General features: G+C 40.6%; 2 protein-coding genes and 1 long non-coding RNA gene across 9 annotated transcripts; 2 read left to right on the top strand and 1 right to left on the bottom strand.

Annotated features, from left to right (window-relative positions):
• Positions 1-60: 60 nt before the first annotated feature.
• On the top strand, positions 61-6,434 carry polo (Serine/threonine-protein kinase polo). 3 transcript variants are annotated; one of them, XM_022810257.2, is made up of 10 exons: positions 61-277; positions 2,248-2,310; positions 2,773-2,870; positions 3,030-3,126; positions 3,344-3,460; positions 3,727-3,861; positions 3,980-4,117; positions 4,646-5,244; positions 5,452-5,767; positions 6,095-6,434. In XM_022810257.2, exons 1-10 carry the CDS (start codon positions 173-175, stop codon positions 6,119-6,121), a joined length of 1,695 nt encoding a protein of 564 aa, XP_022665992.1. In that variant the 5' UTR covers positions 61-172; the 3' UTR covers positions 6,122-6,434. The 3 variants fall into 3 exon arrangements, with proteins under 3 accessions (XP_022665992.1, XP_086848232.1, XP_022665993.1); XM_086992106.1 differs by lacking the exon at positions 61-277 and adding an exon at positions 339-410; XM_022810258.2 differs by lacking the exon at positions 61-277 and adding an exon at positions 444-614.
• On the bottom strand, positions 5,399-8,881 carry LOC147754825 (uncharacterized). Its single transcript, XR_015329678.1, has 2 exons — positions 8,752-8,881; positions 5,399-8,306 (listed from the first exon to the last, which is right to left on the bottom strand). It is a non-coding gene; the product is annotated as an uncharacterized LOC147754825 (long non-coding RNA).
• A 364-nt stretch (positions 8,882-9,245) lies between these two features.
• Positions 9,246-20,639, top strand: LOC111252412 (uncharacterized). 5 transcript variants are annotated; one of them, XM_022810255.2, is made up of 6 exons: positions 9,246-9,380; positions 16,494-16,548; positions 16,855-17,070; positions 17,331-17,711; positions 17,942-18,103; positions 18,636-20,639. In XM_022810255.2, the coding sequence occupies exons 2-6, from the start codon at positions 16,504-16,506 to the stop codon at positions 19,431-19,433; spliced, it is 1,602 nt and encodes a 533-aa protein (XP_022665990.1). In that variant the 5' UTR covers positions 9,246-9,380; positions 16,494-16,503; the 3' UTR covers positions 19,434-20,639. The 5 variants fall into 5 exon arrangements, with proteins under 5 accessions (XP_022665990.1, XP_022665989.1, XP_022665986.1 ...); XM_022810254.2 differs by lacking the exon at positions 9,246-9,380 and adding an exon at positions 9,430-9,567; XM_022810251.2 differs by lacking the exon at positions 9,246-9,380 and adding an exon at positions 10,642-10,783.
• The last annotated feature ends 1,250 nt before the right edge of the window (positions 20,640-21,889 follow it).

The raw sequence follows: 21,889 nt of genomic DNA, 5'->3' as shown, positions 1-21,889 counted from the left end.
AATCTCGTCTGCTGTATGCGACGACAGCGCATGCGTGAAGGTCGCCATCTTAAATTTTGAAATTGTCTACCTTGGCGCGGGATTACGGCCGGTAGAAGCATTCTCTGGTAGAAATCCGAAGCGGGAGGTCGAGGAATTCTTGTAAGAAAAAGTCAGTTTCCGGCAGTTTCAGATGGAGCCGAAGCAAACTTCCAAAAAGACTTGCCCTTCATTTCCAGCGGATGCAGTTCTTCAGAATGGTACCGAAAAATATAAGCTTGGCCGTTTCCTTGGAAAGGTATGCTTTTCACGATTCGCACCGCATTCTACTCCGTTGAGATGAACAGCATCCCACACGAACTTCAGTTGAGGATATGCGTTGGGTGCCAAGTATTGTTAAAGGTCCCTCCGAAACTCACAGCCATCGCCATGTGATTACAACGATCTACTTATATTTTAGTGAATGTATTATGTGTAGGTCACTCCAAACAAGCAAAACCATTTACAAGTTCTCTTTAAGTTTGTTCGCAAGTGTCGCTCCTGCTGGCGTCTATTGTTCCACAATGCACAAACGAAAAATTTAAATGGATATCTTGCGCATGATATAGTGATTCAGCAAGAATGGAATCTATCGGGTGCGTTTTTTTCGTTATTTCTAAAACGCAAATTGAATGTGCGGTACTTTCTTTTTTGCGAAAAATTTGAAACGGAGAATAGATTGACGGCTCTGCAGCTTGGTCTTGGGGCGCTACTATCGCTTGTATGGTGACTGGCCACAGAGCAGCTACGAGGATCTTAACGGTTTTCATTTGATTACACGTTCCCCGTCACGATTTGGAGATGTTTATTTCTAATGTGTGATTTTGCCCCATTGTGAAGAATCTATATGCAAACATATGAGTTGATAAACCATGTCTTATAGGTAAAAAGAAAATTAGCATAAAAAAATTTAAATATTTATTTTAATTGTTGCCTTTCCTATGATGTTCAATTCCGTTATGACCCGATTTCTATCCACTGTTGAAGTCTCGCTACGTGTACGCTTTCATATGCGAAGATTCCAGGATGTATTGTAGATAGTAATTCTACAGGAGATCTAAAAAATTATGCATTTTCATAATACTTTGTACGACATTTTACAAGATCATGGTCATTTAGGAGGTGATAGAGATTATATACATTACGTAGCGATTCAACAACGATTGGATCGATCACACTTTGGTTGTACGTATGTATTTTTTCTTTTTCTAAAAAGCGAATCGAATACACTGCGTTTTTTTTTACTAAACATAACAGAAGTTTTGTCTTTTCATGGCCTAGTCCTGGGGACCACTGTTGCCGGAAACACAAGTTGCTGGTGGAGCACCTGACCACCTACACCCAATATTTTTGCACTTGATTATACACTTCTTAACACGGTCTGAAAATTTCATCATTTTAGTGTATGATTTTTTCTCCATTGAGAAAAATCTAGGTGCAGATGGACTAAGTGATAAACTGGGTCTTAGAAATATTGCACAATTAAAATTGTTGCTACTTCCATATCGTTCATTTTGGCACAATACGCAGGGGGGCGATTTTTACCTATCTTTGAAGTAGCACAACGTTTAAGCTCTCTTGCGTGAGAATTTCAAGAAAAGTCATAGGTTGCAATTCTATTGGATATCTGGAAAATTGATCCATCTTAAGAAAAATTTCGCACAGCATTTTTCAAGATCACGATCGTTTAAGAAGTATGGTGAGGCATGCAACCTTGCTTAGCAAACTATAACATACAGTCGGTCATAACAATATACGTCTGATTAATCCTATCGCGCATCTTAATGACATGCTATGCACAACAGAGTTAAGTTTATGGAAGTTCAGCAGGGAGTCGAATGTATCCTGTGAATATACGTAGTGGCTACTAAAGTGCTTATCACCTATAGCCACCTAATATCCAATAGGGCAATACGATATTGTCGGTGGCTTAAGATATCACGAATGTATTTGCTGTCATCTTACATTAGGTGCACATGGCTCAGTTTCTCTCGATTTTTCCTATATTATATATATAGTTTCCTATATTATAATAGTACTAATAGGGAAAATATGGTTGAATCATTTACTTATCATTTAACGTATTGAGGAATTTCATAACTGGTTCTGTTTGCGCACCAAACTGGTAGAATAGGTTTAGTGATTACCTGGGGGTTATTTCTATTATTATATGAACGACTGAGTCAAAATAGCTAATTATAAATGTATGCTTGTTTGTTGGTATTCTAGGGAGGATTTGCACAGTGCTGGGAAGTCCGCAATCTGGAGAGTAACAGAATTTCAGCCTGTAAAGTAAGTATCTTCGGCTCTTTCCATTCCTTATACTCCACAGCAGGAGAATTTTCCAGTCCATATACATGGCAAACAGTAGTTTTTAGACATATTCTTGTGATGATATACTAAACTCTATAGTAGCGTGATGTCTACGGAGAGTTTGAATATAAGTACCCATTTTAGACAGTCGTTTTATTTGAGTTAATTATCATTTTCTGGTACAAATTCACTTGTGTAGCCCTAAAAGAGGCTACGCGAAGTATGTTATAGTATATGCGACATCCATGCGAAGTGGGTGAAAATCGATGTGTCAGATATTATGAGTGAGTAGGTTCTATTAAAAAAAGTGGTACTAACCGGGCAAGTACTCTACAGTACCGATTTTTCCAAACGTATGCTAAATTCATATCAATTAACCATTTATCAAATTCAAGTTTCTTTGCAAAATAATAGCCTTTGTTATAATATAATTTATTTTAGGTGGTTCACAAAAGTATGCTGACAAAGCCACATCAAAAGGAAAAGATGCTACAGGAGATACGTATTCATCGGAAACTTTCACACAAATTCATTGTGAAGTATGTGTTATAGAATAGGGGTTAGCTAATAATACATACCGCAAATTTATTTGGATGCTTACCGACATGTCTATGCTTTGGGCCCTTGTGACTTATCTGTAGTAAAACCAACTCGTGTGCTCTAAATTGTGTTTTTGGCCGCTTTCTCTTTTGGTGTAGATTCTATTCGCACTTCGAGGACTCTGAAAACGTTTACGTTCTTTTGGAGCTATGCAAACGGCGATCGCTGATGGAAGTGCTTAAGAGGCGAAGCCGGGTAAGTGGCAAATTCAAATACTAATTAGCTTTTGACTAAGTCGCAAGAAAAGGTGCAGATTTCTTTATATTGTAACAATAGAGCCATATGCTTTACCTGACTGGGGTTTGATGCGCGATTTCATGTACGAGACACCAACGCCTCATCATAATGTATATCGGCGTTTAAATGTTCTGTTCTAATTTTTCTCGTTATTATCCGCGGTACTGTATTGCAGCTTACCTACCATGAAACGCGATATTTCATGCATCAGCTATTGGAAGGCGTATCTTATCTGCACAATATCAATATTATTCACAGGGATCTAAAGCTCGGAAATCTCTTCCTCACTGGGGTAAGTGTATCGAGAAACCGATACGTTAACTCATGCAATATCAAAGCACACTCTTGTACGGCATATGTAACTTCATAAATTACATTATAGTCTCTTTTCAGATTTTTCATTTTCTTTCGTGAGTAGTATTTGATAAAATGTTTTGCATCATTTAATTTACGGAAACTAGATTCATTATTTGTATGAAACACTTTAATTACATAAAAGGAGTTACATTATAATGATCAGACGTTCGTTTCGCTTCTCGGCTTGTTTTCGTTCTCTAGGACATTCAGTTGCGGATTGGCGATTTCGGTTTGGCGACAGAGATTGATGGCGATCATGACAGAAGACGGACATTGTGCGGTACACCGAACTATATCGCTCCAGAAATCCTCGAAAAAGTCGGCCACTCTTTCGAGGTAATCAATGATATTTATCGTTTAACCACATTACGCGTCTTATCATGGGTAAATCGTTTGTCAAGATACACGACGAGCAGTTACTGGTATTAACATTTTTATGTCCATTGTATTCCAGGTCGATATCTGGTCGTGTGGCTGCATCCTGTACACACTTCTGGTCGGCAAGCCTCCGTTTGAAACTCCACATCTTCGACAAACGTATGCGAAAATTCAAAAGGTTGAATACTGCATCGACCCTGTCCGAGTTCCACCGGTATGTCAAATTAGAATTTCTGTTTGCTGAACGAACTTGGTTTTTATATAATAAATTTAGGTTGATTATAGTATGCGTCCAGATAAAAAAGTAAGTTTTAGCAAGACTGAAAACCGCGGCTGCTACGGACAATGGTAGGGAAATAAGGAAAATTGATGATGATTAAGAAAGCTATATCAGGACTTTTTTGTAGTGTAAGTTATGTATAATATAATAAAGATCTTTGGAATAATGCACATAATCCAAGATACGTATGTTTTATGGGATGTGCGTATAATAATTAGATGGGTATATTAGATCTGGGATCCACCAAGTTCAGAGAGTGTCGATTTAGGTCGACAATCGATAAATAATAGCCGGCGTCTTTTAACCTGTGAAGTAACTGACCGGGCTGACAGCTAGTATCGAGTATACGGTAGTGGTAACAATAAAGAGCAAACACATACCATTCATAACGGCTGGATATAGATGATCTTGAGAAGACAAAGCTATTTTATACCTAATCAAATTATATCAAAATATATTTAGCTTGCTAAGGCTATGATCGAGGAAATGCTGCAGAAAAACCCAAAGAAACGTCCGACGGCCGTCGCTGCATTGAGTCACGGCATCTTCACAGAAAGCGCTCTGCCGGCCGCTCTACCTGAATCGATTCTGACGACCGAACCTCGACTCAATCCTAGCACGGCACGTCGACCGTTGCGTGAATTCAACGCCGGCAATCTGCCGCCAATCGCCAATGGAGGCAGCGGGTCTCGGGAGTGCGTCGAAGATAAAGACGTCGCTCTGAAACACATCAACTCGCTCGAAGAACAGTTGGGAGCTCTTCTTAAAAGCGGCTTCGTTGAGACAGAACTGTTACCCCTTGAGCAAGACAACGCGGCTGATCCCGCGGCGATGCCCGTCTACTGGGTTTCAAAATGGGTCGACTATACGGACAAGTACGGCCTCGGCTATCAACTCTGTGACAATTCCCTTGCCGTCCTCTTCAATGACCACTCACGTATGGTACTTCTCGGCGACAAGCAGGTCCATTTTATCGATCACCAGAATCGCGAAAGTTATCACACCATCGACGCGTACCCAAAGGACTTAGAGAAGAAAGTCGTACTCCTTAAATACTTCAGGTTTGTTCTTTGCAGGCTGCCACCTATCATCTAGCTTAACTTTCAGTTACATAACTGCTAATGTGATTACATAGTCAGCTAACAATAGCAATGCCACTATCACGCACGCTTTCACGACATCACACAAATAATTCAATATGAAAAAATCACATCATTGCAATAAATTATCGTGACTCATTGATTTTATTGATATGCTCATCGTTACAGGCAATATATGCAACAGCACTTGATGACAGCCGGTGCGGATGTCCCGGTTCCAGCTTGTGTCGACGTGGCGCGTGTTCCTTACCTGCGTGTTTGGTTCCGAACTCAGTCGGCGATTGTCCTTTTTCTATCCAATGGCACGTTACAGCTGAACTTTTTCCGCGACCACACGAAGATCATTCTCTGTCCTCTTATGGGAGCTGTCTCGTACATTGACAAGCTGAAAAACTTTCGCACGTACTCGTTGGCGACGATGCATCAGGCGTGTCCTGCTGAGCTCTCTGCTCGTCTGAAGTATACATTGACGATCTGTGCGAAAGTAAGCAGAACGTTTTAAGTAGAATAAGTCTCGTTGAATAGTGAAGGCACATTTAAGAATGGCAAGTTGGAATTAAATCAAATGCCATGCCAAAAAAGTATTTATTTTGGGTTGTATTTGTTACTCCTGTATCCTCCTCTACACTGCTGTATCTAGGGCATAGCGCTTTCTTATAAGCTCACATTACTCATTATAGACTATACTTGGTTTTCCTTTTGTATATTACTCGTTCTGTTTATTAGTTATAGATTACCATTAGAGTGCGTTATGCATCGTTGGGGGTTACATGGAACAAAAAACTAGTTTGATTTATTCCATGGATTTCAGGTGAGAGAGCACTTGACGCGGGTGTGACAACAGAACGAATCTAATAGGAGAATGAAGCTTACCAACAATCATGAGCCGTAAATGATATTTGTGTATAGTGCCTCGATCTGAGGCGTGCTTTCTGAAACTGCCCGTTACTACAGACTACTTCACATTTGTGGAGCATAAATTTCTTACATGACAAACGATGACCGTTTTTTTTTACAGAGAAGAGTCAAATATATAAGGAAATGATCAATTACTCTTCTTTTAACCGACTTTTACAAATGTGGAGAAGCAACACGAGCTCATATTAGCTCGAATGATACTAATCGTACAGAAATAAACATTGATTGCTGTATTTAGCTTATCACTATAGAGTAACGTTCGCAGCCTTTTAGAAAATTTTATATTCGTGAGAAGAATATAATCGCTTTGAGAACATTGTACGATCTCTTGTAACTTTAGAATTTTATAGTGCCTTTTATAACTTGCGTAAGATGTAGCTACTGCTTAGACAAGGTCATCTGAGAGTACCATTGATAAAAAAAGTAGTAAAGCTAAATTTTTATGCTGCAACCGCCCGGCTTCAAGTTCCATTCAACTCCCCATTTTTAGGCCAAAATTTCATCCTGAGCGCTTTTTCGAAGTTAATTATTAAATAAAATGAAACACTTCAGCACTTGAGAATAAATTTATCTTTCGAGAGCAAGCAGCTTAGTCAAAATCTGTTGATTATCTAATATTTGCCGTTGCTTCCTCAGAAAGCACAGCATGCGTTTCCATACAGTTATGCGCTACGACCCCTGCTATGTAACAGAAATTTTGGTTCTTTATATTAGAGACTGAGGTCATACAATAGCCGAATTGGTAAAAATATAGAAGCAAATGGTCATCGTGAGTCCACTAACATGACCTGTATGAGTCGGATAGAGTTGTGGTACACTACTGAGTCAACCCTTGTCAATAGCATAAATTCTTTGAAATACACACACATACATATACGAAATAAGCTCCATTTCGTGTACATACCATAACTCCAAAGTCGACTTGCGTTGACCGCTGCCCGACCTATGAAAGCGCAATAGTTCCACAGAGCTACTACCTAAATGTAGCATCGACGCAAAACTGCATCTTGTCCTCTCTTATGCCTTTTAGAAAATAGGCGAATGTCTAGCTTGACAAGGGGGTGGCCAAGTTGAGAACGTTATTAATATTTCTTGTGTTAAACGAAAGCGCACCACAAACGCAAAGTCGGAATATGGAAATATTTTCTACATATATATAATTAGGTATGGGAATATAGTTTATACACGTTTACTAGAAATACTGCGTCGGCAAATTACTTAGTAGTTACTGAATATAGCTCATAACTTTTGCTTCTAATACTACCCATCTAGAAAGGTGTTGGGCCAACCGAGGTGTAACGAAGTGAATGAATTTGACTGCAATTACTGTTTACTCGTTAACACTATGCAGCTCGCAAATCGGACGCACCGATACGCGCAGTAGATATTATCATACGTTTCTTGTTGGGATGAAAATTGGGAACAAAGGTGCGTTGTTATACACCGAGGAATATGACGACCCGTCTAAAACTAAATATTATAGCGCGTTGCGATTACGCAGAAGTGATTAATAAAGTGTCAAAGATTGACATGAAAGAGCTTTGTTCCAGCTTAGGTAATTAGATGTACTATTAAAGTGATGTTGAAATCACAGCGACAATAGATATAAAAAAAGTGCGAACAATCTGTGCGAATTAGCTCGAATATATATGGGAAACGTGTAGGTAATTATATTACTCATTCATTCTAGCTTTTATTTCACATGGGCCTGACATTCAAACGAAGCTAAAAACAAGAATACATAAGTATTGATAATGCAATAATATCAATAATTGATGCGATAATTTATATAATCTTACAGCAAGAAGTCAGGAGATTTTACTTTTTGGTACATTGATTGCGTGCATTGTTTCTTGAAGGGATTCAATCAGTTAGTCTTTATCCGGCTAGTGATGAATATACGGTGGTACTCCTTCTGTATGTGGAACCATAGGTAAAAGTCTAAAACTCTCGGACCGTACGAATTACATCATGGGTTATAGCTTGATTAGCCCTGGACATGGCGTATTCCGTCGCGAATATTCTGGTTTGTACGGTGCCTCCAGTAGATCTACTAGACAGTCTCCTGTAGCGCTCCTCGCGCAGACCTCAATGATAATCATAACCTAAAAAAAGGCTGAAGGTTCAAAACTCTTCACAGGATTTGTGATAAGTATTCTCCCTAAGATGTTTTACCAGTGAAATCAGTTTCTGCTATTTTCGTCTAGAATACATAAACTCGGAAATGTGCCTTTCCTGTTTTATTTCTCAGGTAAATTGGTTTGACTAGAATAAAAACTTGTAAACGAGCCAAAGTATGTCAAACTCTTTTGGTTTACGGTTTGTTTAGGTAGCAGCTCATTAAAGGATTATACAACAGCTCACAATAAAACAAGCAAGCAAACACAAACAAAGTTTTTGGCCGTAGCATCAGAAATCAAACGGCAAGATGTGAATGTATGATGTAAACAACTATCAAGCTAATGCAAGTTCTTGCCAACGTTGTGATACTGTGTTTATCATCACATCCGTAGAAAACATTAGCTTTAAACGATGAACGATTGTGCTTACAATATCATTAACGGTCGCCCGTCCACGGTAGCTGCAACTCACCAACGCGTTCATGCCTCCGTTGTCCTCGACGTGTGCTATGTTTTTGGAGTTCAGCATTTAATGCGCTTTGTTTTGTTTCGAGCCCTGCAGCGGCGCTGGCGCAGTGACCGCTAATCACTGCTGCAGCGGCTGTTGAATTCGGCTCTTCGCCACCAGTGTAGCAGCGTAGAATAGTTGCCTCTGCTTGTGCTGCCGCTGCCGCCGGCGATGCCGCGCCTTCCCGTATTAGCTGCAGCTGCCCCTATCGCCTGACCTAAGGCCGTCTACATTTCGTCTGCATGTTATGCTCGATGAGTCCCACTCGTAGGACTACTTCTATACGCTGCTTGAAGTAGTTCTGGGTTTCGTTTCGTGGGTGCGACGTCGAGCCCGTCGTACTACCATCATCACGTCTCATCTATAGCGAAGTGGTGGTAGTCGTGATGCTTGTGCTACTGGTGTATTGAAGTAGATCGAAGCGAAGCCCCGCGGAAAGCAGAGAAAGCGACGGAGAATCGTGTGGCTGTCGTGTTTCGTTGCGTTCGTGTTGCGTTGGTGTGCAGTGCGAACTCCGCCGAATTCTCGAGGATAACAGGAGCCCCCCTCAGGTGACTTGACTGGCGAGCGCGGGAGAGAAAGAGAGGCGAAAAGCGAAACAGCTATGAACGAAGTTACATTAAACCGTTTTTCAGACTGATTATAACGAGGACGCTACCGACGTGTAGCGGGTGACGAACAACGGGGACTAGCCGTCAATAGCTTGTTGTCCGCAGCGAAAGCTGGACACAATTGTAGGTGAGCGCCCCGCGTTAGTGGTGTCTGGGTCGGATCGTCACCGGCCCCTTCTACTGTATTCGTGCTAGGCCTAAAGGGGTCCCTGCCGCTACCGGCCAGAGCTTCCGTGGCGTCCACCGGACCACGCCAGTTGGCCAGAGCGACGATACGCGTTGTCGGCTGGGTTACGTTACGTTGAGAGTTAGTTACTGTTCTTGTTACTACTGCCATTGATGTTGATGTTACGGAGCCCGATGCGGCAGCGAAGCACACTAGCCGCGGCGTTGCAGCTGGTGTCACGGACGTCTGGCCGCGCGTCGGTGCTAATCCGAACTACCTGTACTACCACTAGTTCTGCTGCAGTTGCTCCCTCTCGTCCTACGAACACCCAATTGACGTTGTTACCTGCACCTGCGAGTACTAAACAAAATACCAACTCCGTTGACTTGTTGTTGTTGTTGAGTATGATCATGGCCGGGAGGAGCGGCAGATGTTATTCCGAACACTGAACTATAATCTGTCACTGTTGTTCGTCTACTATGCTTACAAAGTACCGCTACTGTTTGATACTGTCAAACTACAATGCTCGACTGACTCTTCGCGTACGGAGCCTGACGTTCATTGAGATGACTAATGATAATGACAATTGAACAATAATCATACACTCAATGAACAAAAAACGACCAGATTAAGAACGATCGATTGATGTTGACACAGGTTGCTCACAAACAGCATTGAAACTGTTGACTTCGCATAGCCGATGGGTAAACGGTTGTTGCAGCTGGTTGGCAAGCCATGACGGTATTCTATATAGTGAATGACAACGGGTTTTGAAAGAAAGACACAAACGCTAAGATAGCCATCGTCCAGCCATGGCAGTGGTTTAGCTGCCTCGGCAGCAGCTGTGAACACTCACTGGTACAGGCAAAAAAGGTTGGGGAGCTGCCGGTGGAACGCTATGGTGAGCCGGCGTTGAAGTGGGTAATAGTCATAAAAAACGCCCTCAACCATCCCAACGATCTAACCACCCGACTCCGTATGTAGTGCGACGCGCGTAGTGGTGTGTAGACCGCCCGCCTGCCTGCCTGCCTGTTCGCCCGCCTGCCCGGTTTTTTTAGCCCGTCTCTCGCTCTCTCTCAGTAACCGTTTATGTAACTCTATATACTCTGACTGTGCCCTCGGCCGCTGAAACTACAGCGGACGGACCAGCCAGCAGCAAGTCCACTACTCTACTCCGGTAACTGTACGATTACAATAGCAACAACATATACAGCAACAACAATAGCAAACATGCTATGACACAACACACCAGCAGGTCGCCGAAACAACGTCAACAAAACTGCAGCTGACCGCGATGGTCCTAACTGTGCACACAATTAGCTCAATATCGATTCAAATTAGTTGCTAAAATAGGAGGATAGCAACAATTTTCATTTGACTTAAAAACGTCCGAAAACTAACCGAAATTTGTTCTCTACAGTAACAGCCATTTTTGCTCGGTTCAACATTAGTCATAGCAGCAATTAAGCACCTTTTCTATTCGTAATCATCTTTTCTTTAGAGCTTAGGCAAGTATCTGGGACGGAACACTATTTAGAAATACCTTTTTTTAAATTACGGGCTTTTTGATGCTGCCACGCGCGAAGTGAGGTTGTAGGTAGTTGTCGCTTCGTACGATTGAAAGAATATGACTGCCCTTTCAGGTTCAATGAATCACGAATATATAGATATCTTCTATAAACAGACGAATGAATTTATGACGATGATTATCGTATATTCAAAGCTGTATTTCTTCGATGAAATCCATTTTATTACCGGCATTTTTATGAAGTATAATAACATTCTAATATGGCGGTTGAATATTTTCGGTCCACCATATAGCGCTCCTCCTTCGATTTCAAATAAATATATATTCGCCATTTTTTGTAAAGTTTAATGAAACCTTATGCGAAACAAGACTTTAAAATATAGATATGATAGCGCACATAGCTATCATAGAGGGATAAACAATACACATATAGCAGAATATACGCGTGACTGTCTCGGCAAACGATGCAGATGGAGACGGGTTTTTGACCACATATTTTCTTGCAGACTGATGTAGAAATAGTAGTACTGACCTGGAACCATAAAGTCTCTAGTTTGAATTCCTAATAACAACGTATATGGACCGAAATAGTCACTACGCAATACTTGTGGATTTATTAATCAAGTCAGGTAGTTTCTAGTTTGTAAGTGGTAGTAAACTTTATAAGACAATGCTGTCTACACGATTAAGCTAATTACGTGCCATACGAAGACGAATGAATAAGCCTTCTAAGCATCGAAAACCTTTCGAGCATTATGCAGCCCCATTTTTTCAACTTGCTGGCTTGATTACGTTCTTCCATCCTAAAGAAAACCTGGCAATGATTTGAAGAATACTGATTATTGTCTACTTAGTGCTTCGAAAAGTCTAATTACCTAATTCCTTGTGTGAGTATTGAAATAATCAGTTAGTTAGGTCATCATGTAGTTGACTGAGAGGCAGTTATTTAGTAAACACAAGAACGAAACTATTAATCTTGGAGAGCTGAAAGTAAGCTGCTTTGGATTCGTGTACCTATTATGCAGATGAATTTGCTGAGTTTGTCGTCCATGACTACGTTGTTTATAGCATATGTAGAGGCAAATTTGTCATTTAGGTATCCTCGGGACGTGTTTTCCTTTTTTCCTATAAAACCATTATGAAAAGGGTCTTAGTTATTTTTTGGATTTTTATAAGAGTTTGGAATTCTATAGGAATTTGGGAGTTCGTGGTGTGTGCTTATCATGTAACGCATGTCAGATTGCAGGGCAACTTGACGCCTTTCATAAGCAAAATAGCTTTAGAATATTGTTGGAACAGCAACAAGTTTACCCAAAACCTTCATGGCTTTTAGTTCTATCCTAAGAAAATCTTAAAGCAAAGATACGTGTGTGTGGCTTCGCCATGCATCCTACTAAGCGTACTGCCAAATCTAGTAAACTACTCGTAATAATGTTAACTCGTAATATGTTGAAATCGAAGAAATCAAGCGGAATTTCAGGTTAATTTTGCATCTGAAACTGAGCCTCTCAACCTTTGTGGGGCATTCAATTAGGAATGTTCATCAGTTGAAAATCGAAACGAAAACGACTTCATTGATATTAGCATTACGTAGTTATCTTCGCTCAATGTTAAATAAATTTTACTTTACAATGTGTATTAATAATGCTCCACACCGCCTTTATTGCGTTTTATTTGTCACCATTTAGAGTTGACTAAAACGCGTAGATAGTTTCTAATTAAGCGTAAAATTACCTGGCGTGTTTTATATAATCATAAATGATATAACCGCCAGTTGTGTTATAACTTTACACTTTAATACTTATTGAATCTCTACTAAATGCGTTGAAAAGGTGCGTGGCAATTCCGTTTTGCTGCGGCAGACGGAAAAATCACTAGCCAACGCAAGGGCGATTAACGCCTCAATAGGACGAAGGTACGAAGACAGCAGTCTCGTGATAGCGTGACGCTCAGCTAGCCGGTAGAGTGCCGGGAACAACGCCCGAGAGAAATGAAATGTTGCTTACCATTCTGATAGACCCTGTTCGCTCTTGTAGGGGCTGTTCTACGCTGAAGTGTTTGAAACGGTTACCATAGCTATTTGATGGCAACAAGACATTTGTCTCTATACATCATATAATGGGCTAAGTTTTGAAACTAAGAGAACTTTATCGTAAAAAAAATAGACTTATGTACATGACTTTAACGTGCAAACTACTAGGCATGCCACCAAATCTAGTAAACTACTCGTTAACAAACTTCTCAGGCATGTTGTTGAACACTTTTTGTAACGGTAGCAACTTGTCAAAGTGAATTATATCAACAGTTCTGGAACCTTTTGCGTTGGATTTACGCTAGTTCAACCTGCACGACACCTAGGTATACGTCTAGTCAAAGTGGTAGTGGTATGCATTGTTTATTTGCCGATTTGTGCTAATACGTGAATTTATGGACGTGTTTTGAGAGGTCTCCCTACAGTTAATGAAAACCAACTTTTAACTGATGACTGGTTCGTTACTGCGGTCAGCTCCAAAGATTGCTGCTTGTCGTGCGCATTAATTGCGCAAAATAAGTGAAAGATCATAGCCGTCTGTGTAAACATGTTATTTGGATTATCGGTACACGCATGGACGTTGCCAAGAACTGTCTATGTAACGACGATGCGGGCATGGCCAGCATTTATTTTTCGACGAGCCAAACAGAAGCTCGAGGTTCGCAGATGGAATAACCCGGGGCAATGGATGTGCTTGGTTGTTGGAAATAGTCACAGGTTGAAACAGGTATTAGCTGTGTTTGTGACGCCTAAAAACTTTTTTTACCATTTTTTTTTTATTGCTAGAAGCAGCCGTCACAGTTGTATTATGTATGCTACAACCCAGATGATGCATTATAATCCAACCTATTTCGATATTTCGTTCACTGGATCGAATGATTTCTGTCACCTGTGGTTTCGATTTTCAATAGAAGCATCTGATAATCGAGCAGAGCCAAGGGCATACTTAATCTACTAACGAACATGCTCAAGGTCAAGCTTGATGAATATCTAACGTGTCGTCAAGAAATTCGGTTGAAAATTAGATTTCAATGCTGTGCTTCAAGCAACCTCTCGGGGAGTGCAACGATATATTTGCAAATGTTGTATACTTTCAGTCAATTGAATCATAGCGCTTGTGTTTGGCTCCCATAACTGAGTGGAGCTTTACATAAAACCACGATTTTCATCACGTATAAACGTTTTTTGGACGTTCGGTAATTTGTTTCCGGTGGTTAGCATTCGAAGCATCATTAGTGCAGTCGTGTACCTTGCAATAACACAGACAGATAAAAATATCTGTCTATTCATGATTTTACAATTGTGAGCTGTTAATAAAAAAAAAAATAGACGCTGATACACACTTTTAGCCAACTGTTTGGTGCTACATTACAAATTTCGATCGTATGAAATCAATAGGGAGCGCATTAGCCATATGTTAAAAGCATTATTCCTTTTAGCCTAAAATAATCCGATACATTGTTCGCCTGCTGCTTTTAGCGTTAATTAACTTTGACGTACTTAATCTTTGCCATTCAGTGTGTACGGTGGCAGTAGTTTCAGTGCTATAATGATGAATATGATGTTGATACCCGCGACAAAAACGACCAAATGTTTCCTTGTGTCCTGTGCGAACTATCGGCTGATTGGTGCACAGCAAAATATCCACACTGCAAAGTACGGCTTTTCGTGCCATAGTTTTTCGATTAGACTGTCGTTCTGGCGGGTCATAATTGTTTTGGTTTAAATATTGCTTAAAACACATTCCTTTAAGACGTTTTCGAATGGTACAAGACACCCAAAGTTTATCCATATGGTTTGAAATGTTTTGTCATTCGCGAGAAAATTATATATCAAATAATATGCTTTGGTTGGGTTTTAAGGTTAGTGATTCTGTACAGAGAGTACCACATCGCATCGCAACACGCTTCCGGCATATCGATCATTTAGCTTTTTCGCCGATCGCAAGGGACGCTATTTACAATGCTTTACTTTTCCATTATTCCCTGTTAAATTAATTTCAACATTGAAGGGTTACGAAAGGTTAATGGTGGTTGTTTGCATTTAGTAAACTTGTTATTGATTACCGAAGTTGCCAATCTGTCGGTTCTTTATTACAGAGATTCGTACAAAAATTTGAATATGAATTAAGGAGCATTACACCGTTCTTAGCAGAGGCCTTCAGAGAGTTTCTCAATTGTGCGTCTTGTACAAAGAGTCTACTACGTATATCAGCCCTGCTATATATTCGCTGAGTATGCGTAGTTAGGTTGTAATAGTATATTATGTATGCGCATGTAAAACTTGCGCTATATTTAACGAAGCCTTTGTTGAGGTATCATAAACCTAAGTACTTCAACCGAAAAGTGAACGCACAAGAAACGCTGGTAAACAGCATCTGATTAGTTTTTATCACTCATTGACGAAATTTAAAAAGAACGGCTAATTAGTTCTTTTATTACACTATCAGATCGAACGTAACCGTGAATGAATGATTTGCCGAATTTATTTCTCGTCCTGAACTGAAAATAAACATGTATTGTGTTTATCGTGGCATCTATAGGAAATATTCATTACATTCGCATAGAATAAAACCATGCTATTTTCTTCAGAATATTGCAATATTATTATAGTCGCTATGTACTCAATAAATATTGTCAGTACGCTTCTACAAAACGACACTGGAGTGCTATGATATCTTATATATGAATCGCGAATATATGCTCGTCATTATGATCGTCCACAACTTGGTTCAATTTGTGCTATGTAGTAGTTTTGATACGTTAGGGCCTACATAGGGCCACATGCATACAACAACTTGATGAATATAAAACAACTATTCTGTTTTAAACGAGGAAGCTAGTTTAATTCAAAAGAAGTGCTCTTAATAATAGCTGCATTTTTAGGTAAGGTAATATAAACAGGATGGTGTTAAGCATAATTTTTCCAATAAGTAATACTGTGTATAAAATGCGACGCTAAAAAAGTGTCATCATTTTTTTTTATGAACTGTCGAATATGAAAGCAAAAGTGAAATGATTTTGTTAACGATGCTGTCTACAAGCTGTTTCAATACGATAGCCTTTAGGTAGCATAGCTTCGTCTTCCGACCTAGGCTAATCTTTGAATATGAATATTACGGCTTCTAACGTCGAGCGGTGTATACTATTGTGATCAACTATATTTGTGTATAATGTTTTCTGTTAAATATAACGAAATAACACGTTTTTATTCAACTTCACGAACAAATCAAAATGAATACATGTTAATTGGCGGTAGGTGCAGGCACTATGGAAGGAAACTGACTAAAAGTTTCTTGTGTTTTTTTGAATTTCATCGTATTGTCAGCGCGGGCAAGATGGTCGGCCGGACCGAGTCACCACCACCTCCGCCACCAAAACCAGTAAGTTATAATATTATTTATTATCAAATCAGAGCGAAAAGTGCACTCGGAGCTGATACTATTATACGCGGGGCTGGGTTTTGTAGGATGCGGTGGCACGTTAGACAAAATGCTGAAGATTAAAGAAATTGAGTACCCTAATCATTTGTACATAGTGATTTGCAATGTCGAAAGGTAAGTTAAACCAATCTCCGTTAAGTTACAAGGCATCAGGAAGCTCGTTGCAAAATTTTACTTAAAAAAATAAAGGCGGTTTTTTCGCTGCTTATTCGATCATTTATTTGTTTCCTTTGCTGTTTGTTTTAGACGCGCCTGAGTAAAACTGAATTGGAGACAGTTGGCCGAGAGACCCTTTTATTGCGGTACGCTGAATGCGAGGAATATATTCGTTACTTAGAGTCGTCGTCAGCAACAAGTAGTGCTGCAGAAGAACGTCAACGAATCAAGAATCAACTACTTGAAGTGACTCGTCGGGAAAACCAGCTCGTGATGAAGCTTACAATAAAGGAACAACAATTACAGGTAACGCATAGGATGGGCACTTCACCAGTATTTGTTGTTTAGTGTTGTGAGAAGCGAAGATGGATGAGTCAAGTCGCCCTGAACATTGCATGAAGTAATGGGAAGATGACCGAGTTTCTAGGTAGACTTTCTTTCGATACCTACTTTTTATTTAAATAGTATTGTTGAATTAAATATAGAATGTTCTGCAGCATTTTATCAACCGGTAATCACTTACGTTTATATATCTTGTGATTGTCTTGGTTTTGACGGTAACACAGGAACTGCAATCTGAAGTTGAATCGCTGCGAGCTAGACAAATTCCACAGAACAGCGGCCAACTTCGAGCAACTCTTTTAGATCCTGCAGTCAATATGCTGTTCGAGAAGATGCGTCAGGAACTTGACCAGACAAAGGCAAAGCTAGACGAAACACAAAATGAATTATCCGCTTGGAAGTTCACTCCTGATTCGAACACGGGGAAGCGGCTCATGGCAAAATGCCGGTTACTTTATCAAGAAAATGAAGAACTGGGGAGAATGGTCGCCTCGGGGCGGTTAGCGAAGCTCGAAGGAGACCTCGCTCTGCAGCGAAGCTTTGCGCTCGAAATGAAGAACAGCCAACACGACCAAGACGAATTTCTTCTCGAGTTGGACGAAGAGGTACAATCCTTACAAAACAGAAACAAAATGTCTATGGTCAATACTCAATAACCTCCAATGTTATTTTATAACTAAATTTAAAGAAAGTTGATGCGTATTTATGGTGATTTTGTCGGAAAGCTGCGGACAATACAGGTTTTAGAACGTAAATATTTTTTTGAGCCTGCGTGATTAACTTTTTTAATGTTTTCCCGTAACGTCTACCTTTATCTCAATTTTGGTTCCGGCAGGTTGAGGGTATGCAAAGCACAATTTATTTCCTGCAACAAGAGTTGCGGGAAGCTAAGGAAACGATTGCGCGCTTACAAGGAATGCCATCTGAGCCAATAAAAGGACATAAAAGTCCCGCGAGAAGCCATACAGGAGATGTTGAATCACCAAGTAGTCCGAAGGTAAATTTTTATCGCTTAATAGTTATCGTAGTATTAAGTATTGCAATCGCTGCTCTATAGTGTTAAGGTTCGTGCTAGTGTTGTTTATATATTTGGCATCATCAAACGTCGGCTAACATTTCCACATTTCGCTGACAGTGAAATTTTAACTGGCAGTAGTAGTAGAGAAGGCCATTTATATTCAACCCCTCTAGTAAGTTTCAGTTAGACCATTCCTCAAGAAATAATGGGGTACGATCACTTAAGAAAACAATAATTTTTTTTCTGCATGGACAAAGACGACCAGTGTGCATCATCTGATAATAAACCTGCCGTTTTACGCACGGATCAATTTATCTGCAGAGACTACATGTGGCTTGATAAGATTGACAAAAAATACCATGCGTTTCGCTCTGTGGGTGAAAGCGTCTGTTATCAGCTGTTTGTAGTGATAATTTTTATTGATGTTATTTTCTTTGAACGGTCATTTAGTCTTTAGACTAGATTGGTATCTTTGATGGTACATTAAAAAATCAGTTGCTCTATCTTGCAGGCTGGCCTTGGTTCAGATGACAACTCGCTATTGCCTCAAGGCATCAGTGGCCACGATGCTGCAGAATCGCAGCAAAATGCTCACGAAGGCCGAAAGGATAGAATAGGCTCCGGAGTTGGCGGCGGCCTTCGATCAACGACGACGAACAGTAGCAGCAACAATAATAACAATAATCACAATGGGAACAGCAGCGATGACGGGAACAGCCGGAATAGCAACAACAGCAGTGGTAATCTCGAAACGTTTGGTGAGTCCGGTCGGGTCGAAAAGACACCTCGCTCACCGTCGGGGTGCGAGAGCAGTAGCTTACGCAGTGGCGAGAGGGAAAGGCGTAGCCCGGTAGTACAAAATCGCGCCGGCAGCCACGGCCCGCAGTCGCCAACGAACGGCGACACTTCGTCGCCGACAGGGTCTGCAGGAGTGAATGGCCGTCAGGGTGAAGATCATATCGACGATGATATGGATCAGGATGATGAACTTGTTCTGGAGGAAGACGACAAAAACGTTGATGGTGATATCGCGAGTCCACCGCGGACGAGAGCGAGCCGGCGGGGTGTTAAGCGTACGGCAGAATGCCAAGAGGCGAATGTCGATGATCAGGCCGAGGACAGTCTAGACGGCGTTGCTGAAGGTCCACGAGGAACTAGAGCGGCGTCAAGAAAGGGCGTTAGACGACGAATGCCTGCCCCGCCGCGACACCCTGATGGTGACAGTAGTTCGGAACAGCTGGTAATATGCACAAACGGCGTAGACGGTGATGAAGATGACGAAACGTCACAACGTCATAGTGACCTATAACACTAAGTCTTACGTCAATCCGTTCGACTCTCGAAAATGTAAGCAGAGTAAAGTTCTTAGAATACCGAGGTTTAGAGATTAAGATCAACTCTTCTGTTAGCTGTCAAAGTGGAATCCACGAGAAGTGTTCAACGATACTATGAAAGCTAAAGGAGAAGGCGTGTAGAAATTGAAAAATCTAAGAGGTAGCCAGAAAGATGGAACAGAATACAAACACACCTATGTGGGGCGACAGATTAAAAAAGAAATAGAAAACAACTCTACAGCCAGATTTACCTTTGGGATAACGGAAGAAACAGAATGAATGTGAAACGCAGAAGAAGACTGACAAGATATTTGTAAATGAAGGCGAGACAGCTCTGGCCGATCGAAATCCTAGAATATTGTAGTAATAACTGAGGCGGTTAATGAGAATCAGTTACAGAGTAAATTGGTCGAAAAAAACACTGACTTACAGCTTACGTCGGGGTGTAAAGGCTACACGTGTGAACCGGCAACGTTTAATGATGCATTCCCTTGCATACTAAAACCCTAAAACTGAAACGATGTGTGAACAGAACTCTAATCACTGCATAAGACGATATACTGTAAGCGATGCAGCAACGACCTGATGGAAGCGACGCTCTGAAGAAGCTAACGTATGGCTACACGAAAATGACGACGGTTCGAGTTTATAACTGCCTACGCATATGATCAGAGTGAATATTATGTTGACTTAGATAGCGAGATAAACTGGCAGTAAACTACAAGTATATATATATATATATATATATATATATATATATATATATATATATATATATGCTTGTAGTTTATATATATGTATTTTTGGAATTGATTGAGTTGTTTGGTGACTTCATTTGAGTCTTGAAGAAGTGTGAATTTGAAGACGGAGCGCCGTATCTACCAGTTCGATTGTCAATGGTGATCAGCGCTCCCGGTGTATGGAACTTGCTGCTTGAGTCTTGTTTATAATTTGGTGTTTGCTTTTGTAACTATTGCCTATGTATAAATTTATTCGTGTGGACAAAACATACATCTTAGGCGAACACACAGGACAGCGCTATCCAATCAGAAAATTAACCAGGGAGTAACTAACGCACCGCTTGCGAAGAATGCTAATTATTATGACGTCGACGATCGTTTTGTAATTCCATTACGGGTTTGAGGGATTGAAAAAAGCACATAATTGTATAACCTATGAGATTCGGCATGTCTTTTATTTAACGTAGACTATACGTACGTTCCTCACTATGCAGACAAACACATAGGTGATAAAGAGACTTCCTGCAAACAGATACGCAAACATGGGAATAATATGAAATTGAAAAATCCAGCAAAAATGCTGCAGGCACATAGACTTTACATGGAAATGCCATGGGGTTTTGACCACCCCCGCTTCCATCAGATTTCGTCAGAATGGCTTGCTTCGTTTGGAATATTTGCTTGAGTCATAAAGAAAGCAAAACACAAGTGTCTCTAAAAGATAATCCGTTAGTGTTAACAGATACTGTTACATCGCGCAGGTTTCAATTGTAAAACGAGCTAGAATAAAAATGGCTTCAAGGAAGCTATTCAGGAACGCGCGTAGCGACCGCGAAAACAATCTGTAGCCCCTCCAAATCGCCAGGAGTACCTCATTTCCTAGACAGGATAAACAAAAAAAAAACGAAAAGCAAGCGACGCTATACAACAAGGGTCCAGAGAAAACCACAACGACAAAACAAGGAACACCGGCTATGATCGAGAGCTTGGGGTGAAAAAGGCCATTTCCAGTAGACCGCATAGGTTCCCCAAGTTCTCTAAATTGTCGGTCATCAACCTAACCACGTCAAGCCTTACGTGGCGAACATAACTCGGCAAAAGTTGAGTGAATATTCATTGTAAATATGACGAGAGAAGATATTAGATGCCGACAAATGTAATGAGCAAAAAAAAACGTATTGGTAATAAGATGGTTGGCCGAGAAGGCGATTTTCACAGGGAAGTCGCCTGTTTTGGCTCGGGTTGCGTCCAGAAACACCCAAGAGCGCTAAGCGACTGAACATATTATCATCACGAACTTACAAAATTGTACAAATTGGGTTTTATAGGCTGGGTAAGCTATCGCACTAGCGTTAATCGGAATCATTCCATTCTTCTGGACAAAAAAACAATAGAACTGGATTGAGTTATAAAAAGGGGCTTGAGTAGTGCCACTAGTAACTGCTGTAATCATATTTGCTTGTCACTCAGCAAACAATTTTTCAAAGAATTGCCGATGCTGCTGCTGTTTTCCAACACTTGGAAAGAAGAAAAACGGGAAAAGAGCAAATTCTTCTGCCAGCGAAGTCGAGTTTGGTGAAGGCACTTCGCTGTCTTTCTTACCGTAGCTGCTATCTACGATTAGTTTTACTGCGAGCTGCTGGTTTTCCTGCAACCACTACTTCTCTGTGAGAAGCTCACAAAATTTTATA

Source organism: Varroa destructor, unplaced genomic scaffold, assembly GCF_002443255.2.
Source record: "Varroa destructor unplaced genomic scaffold, Vdes_3.0 BEIS01000006.1, whole genome shotgun sequence".
Lineage (NCBI taxonomy): Eukaryota > Metazoa > Arthropoda > Arachnida > Mesostigmata > Varroidae > Varroa > Varroa destructor.
This window is presented reverse-complemented; position numbering and strand designations above follow the sequence as displayed.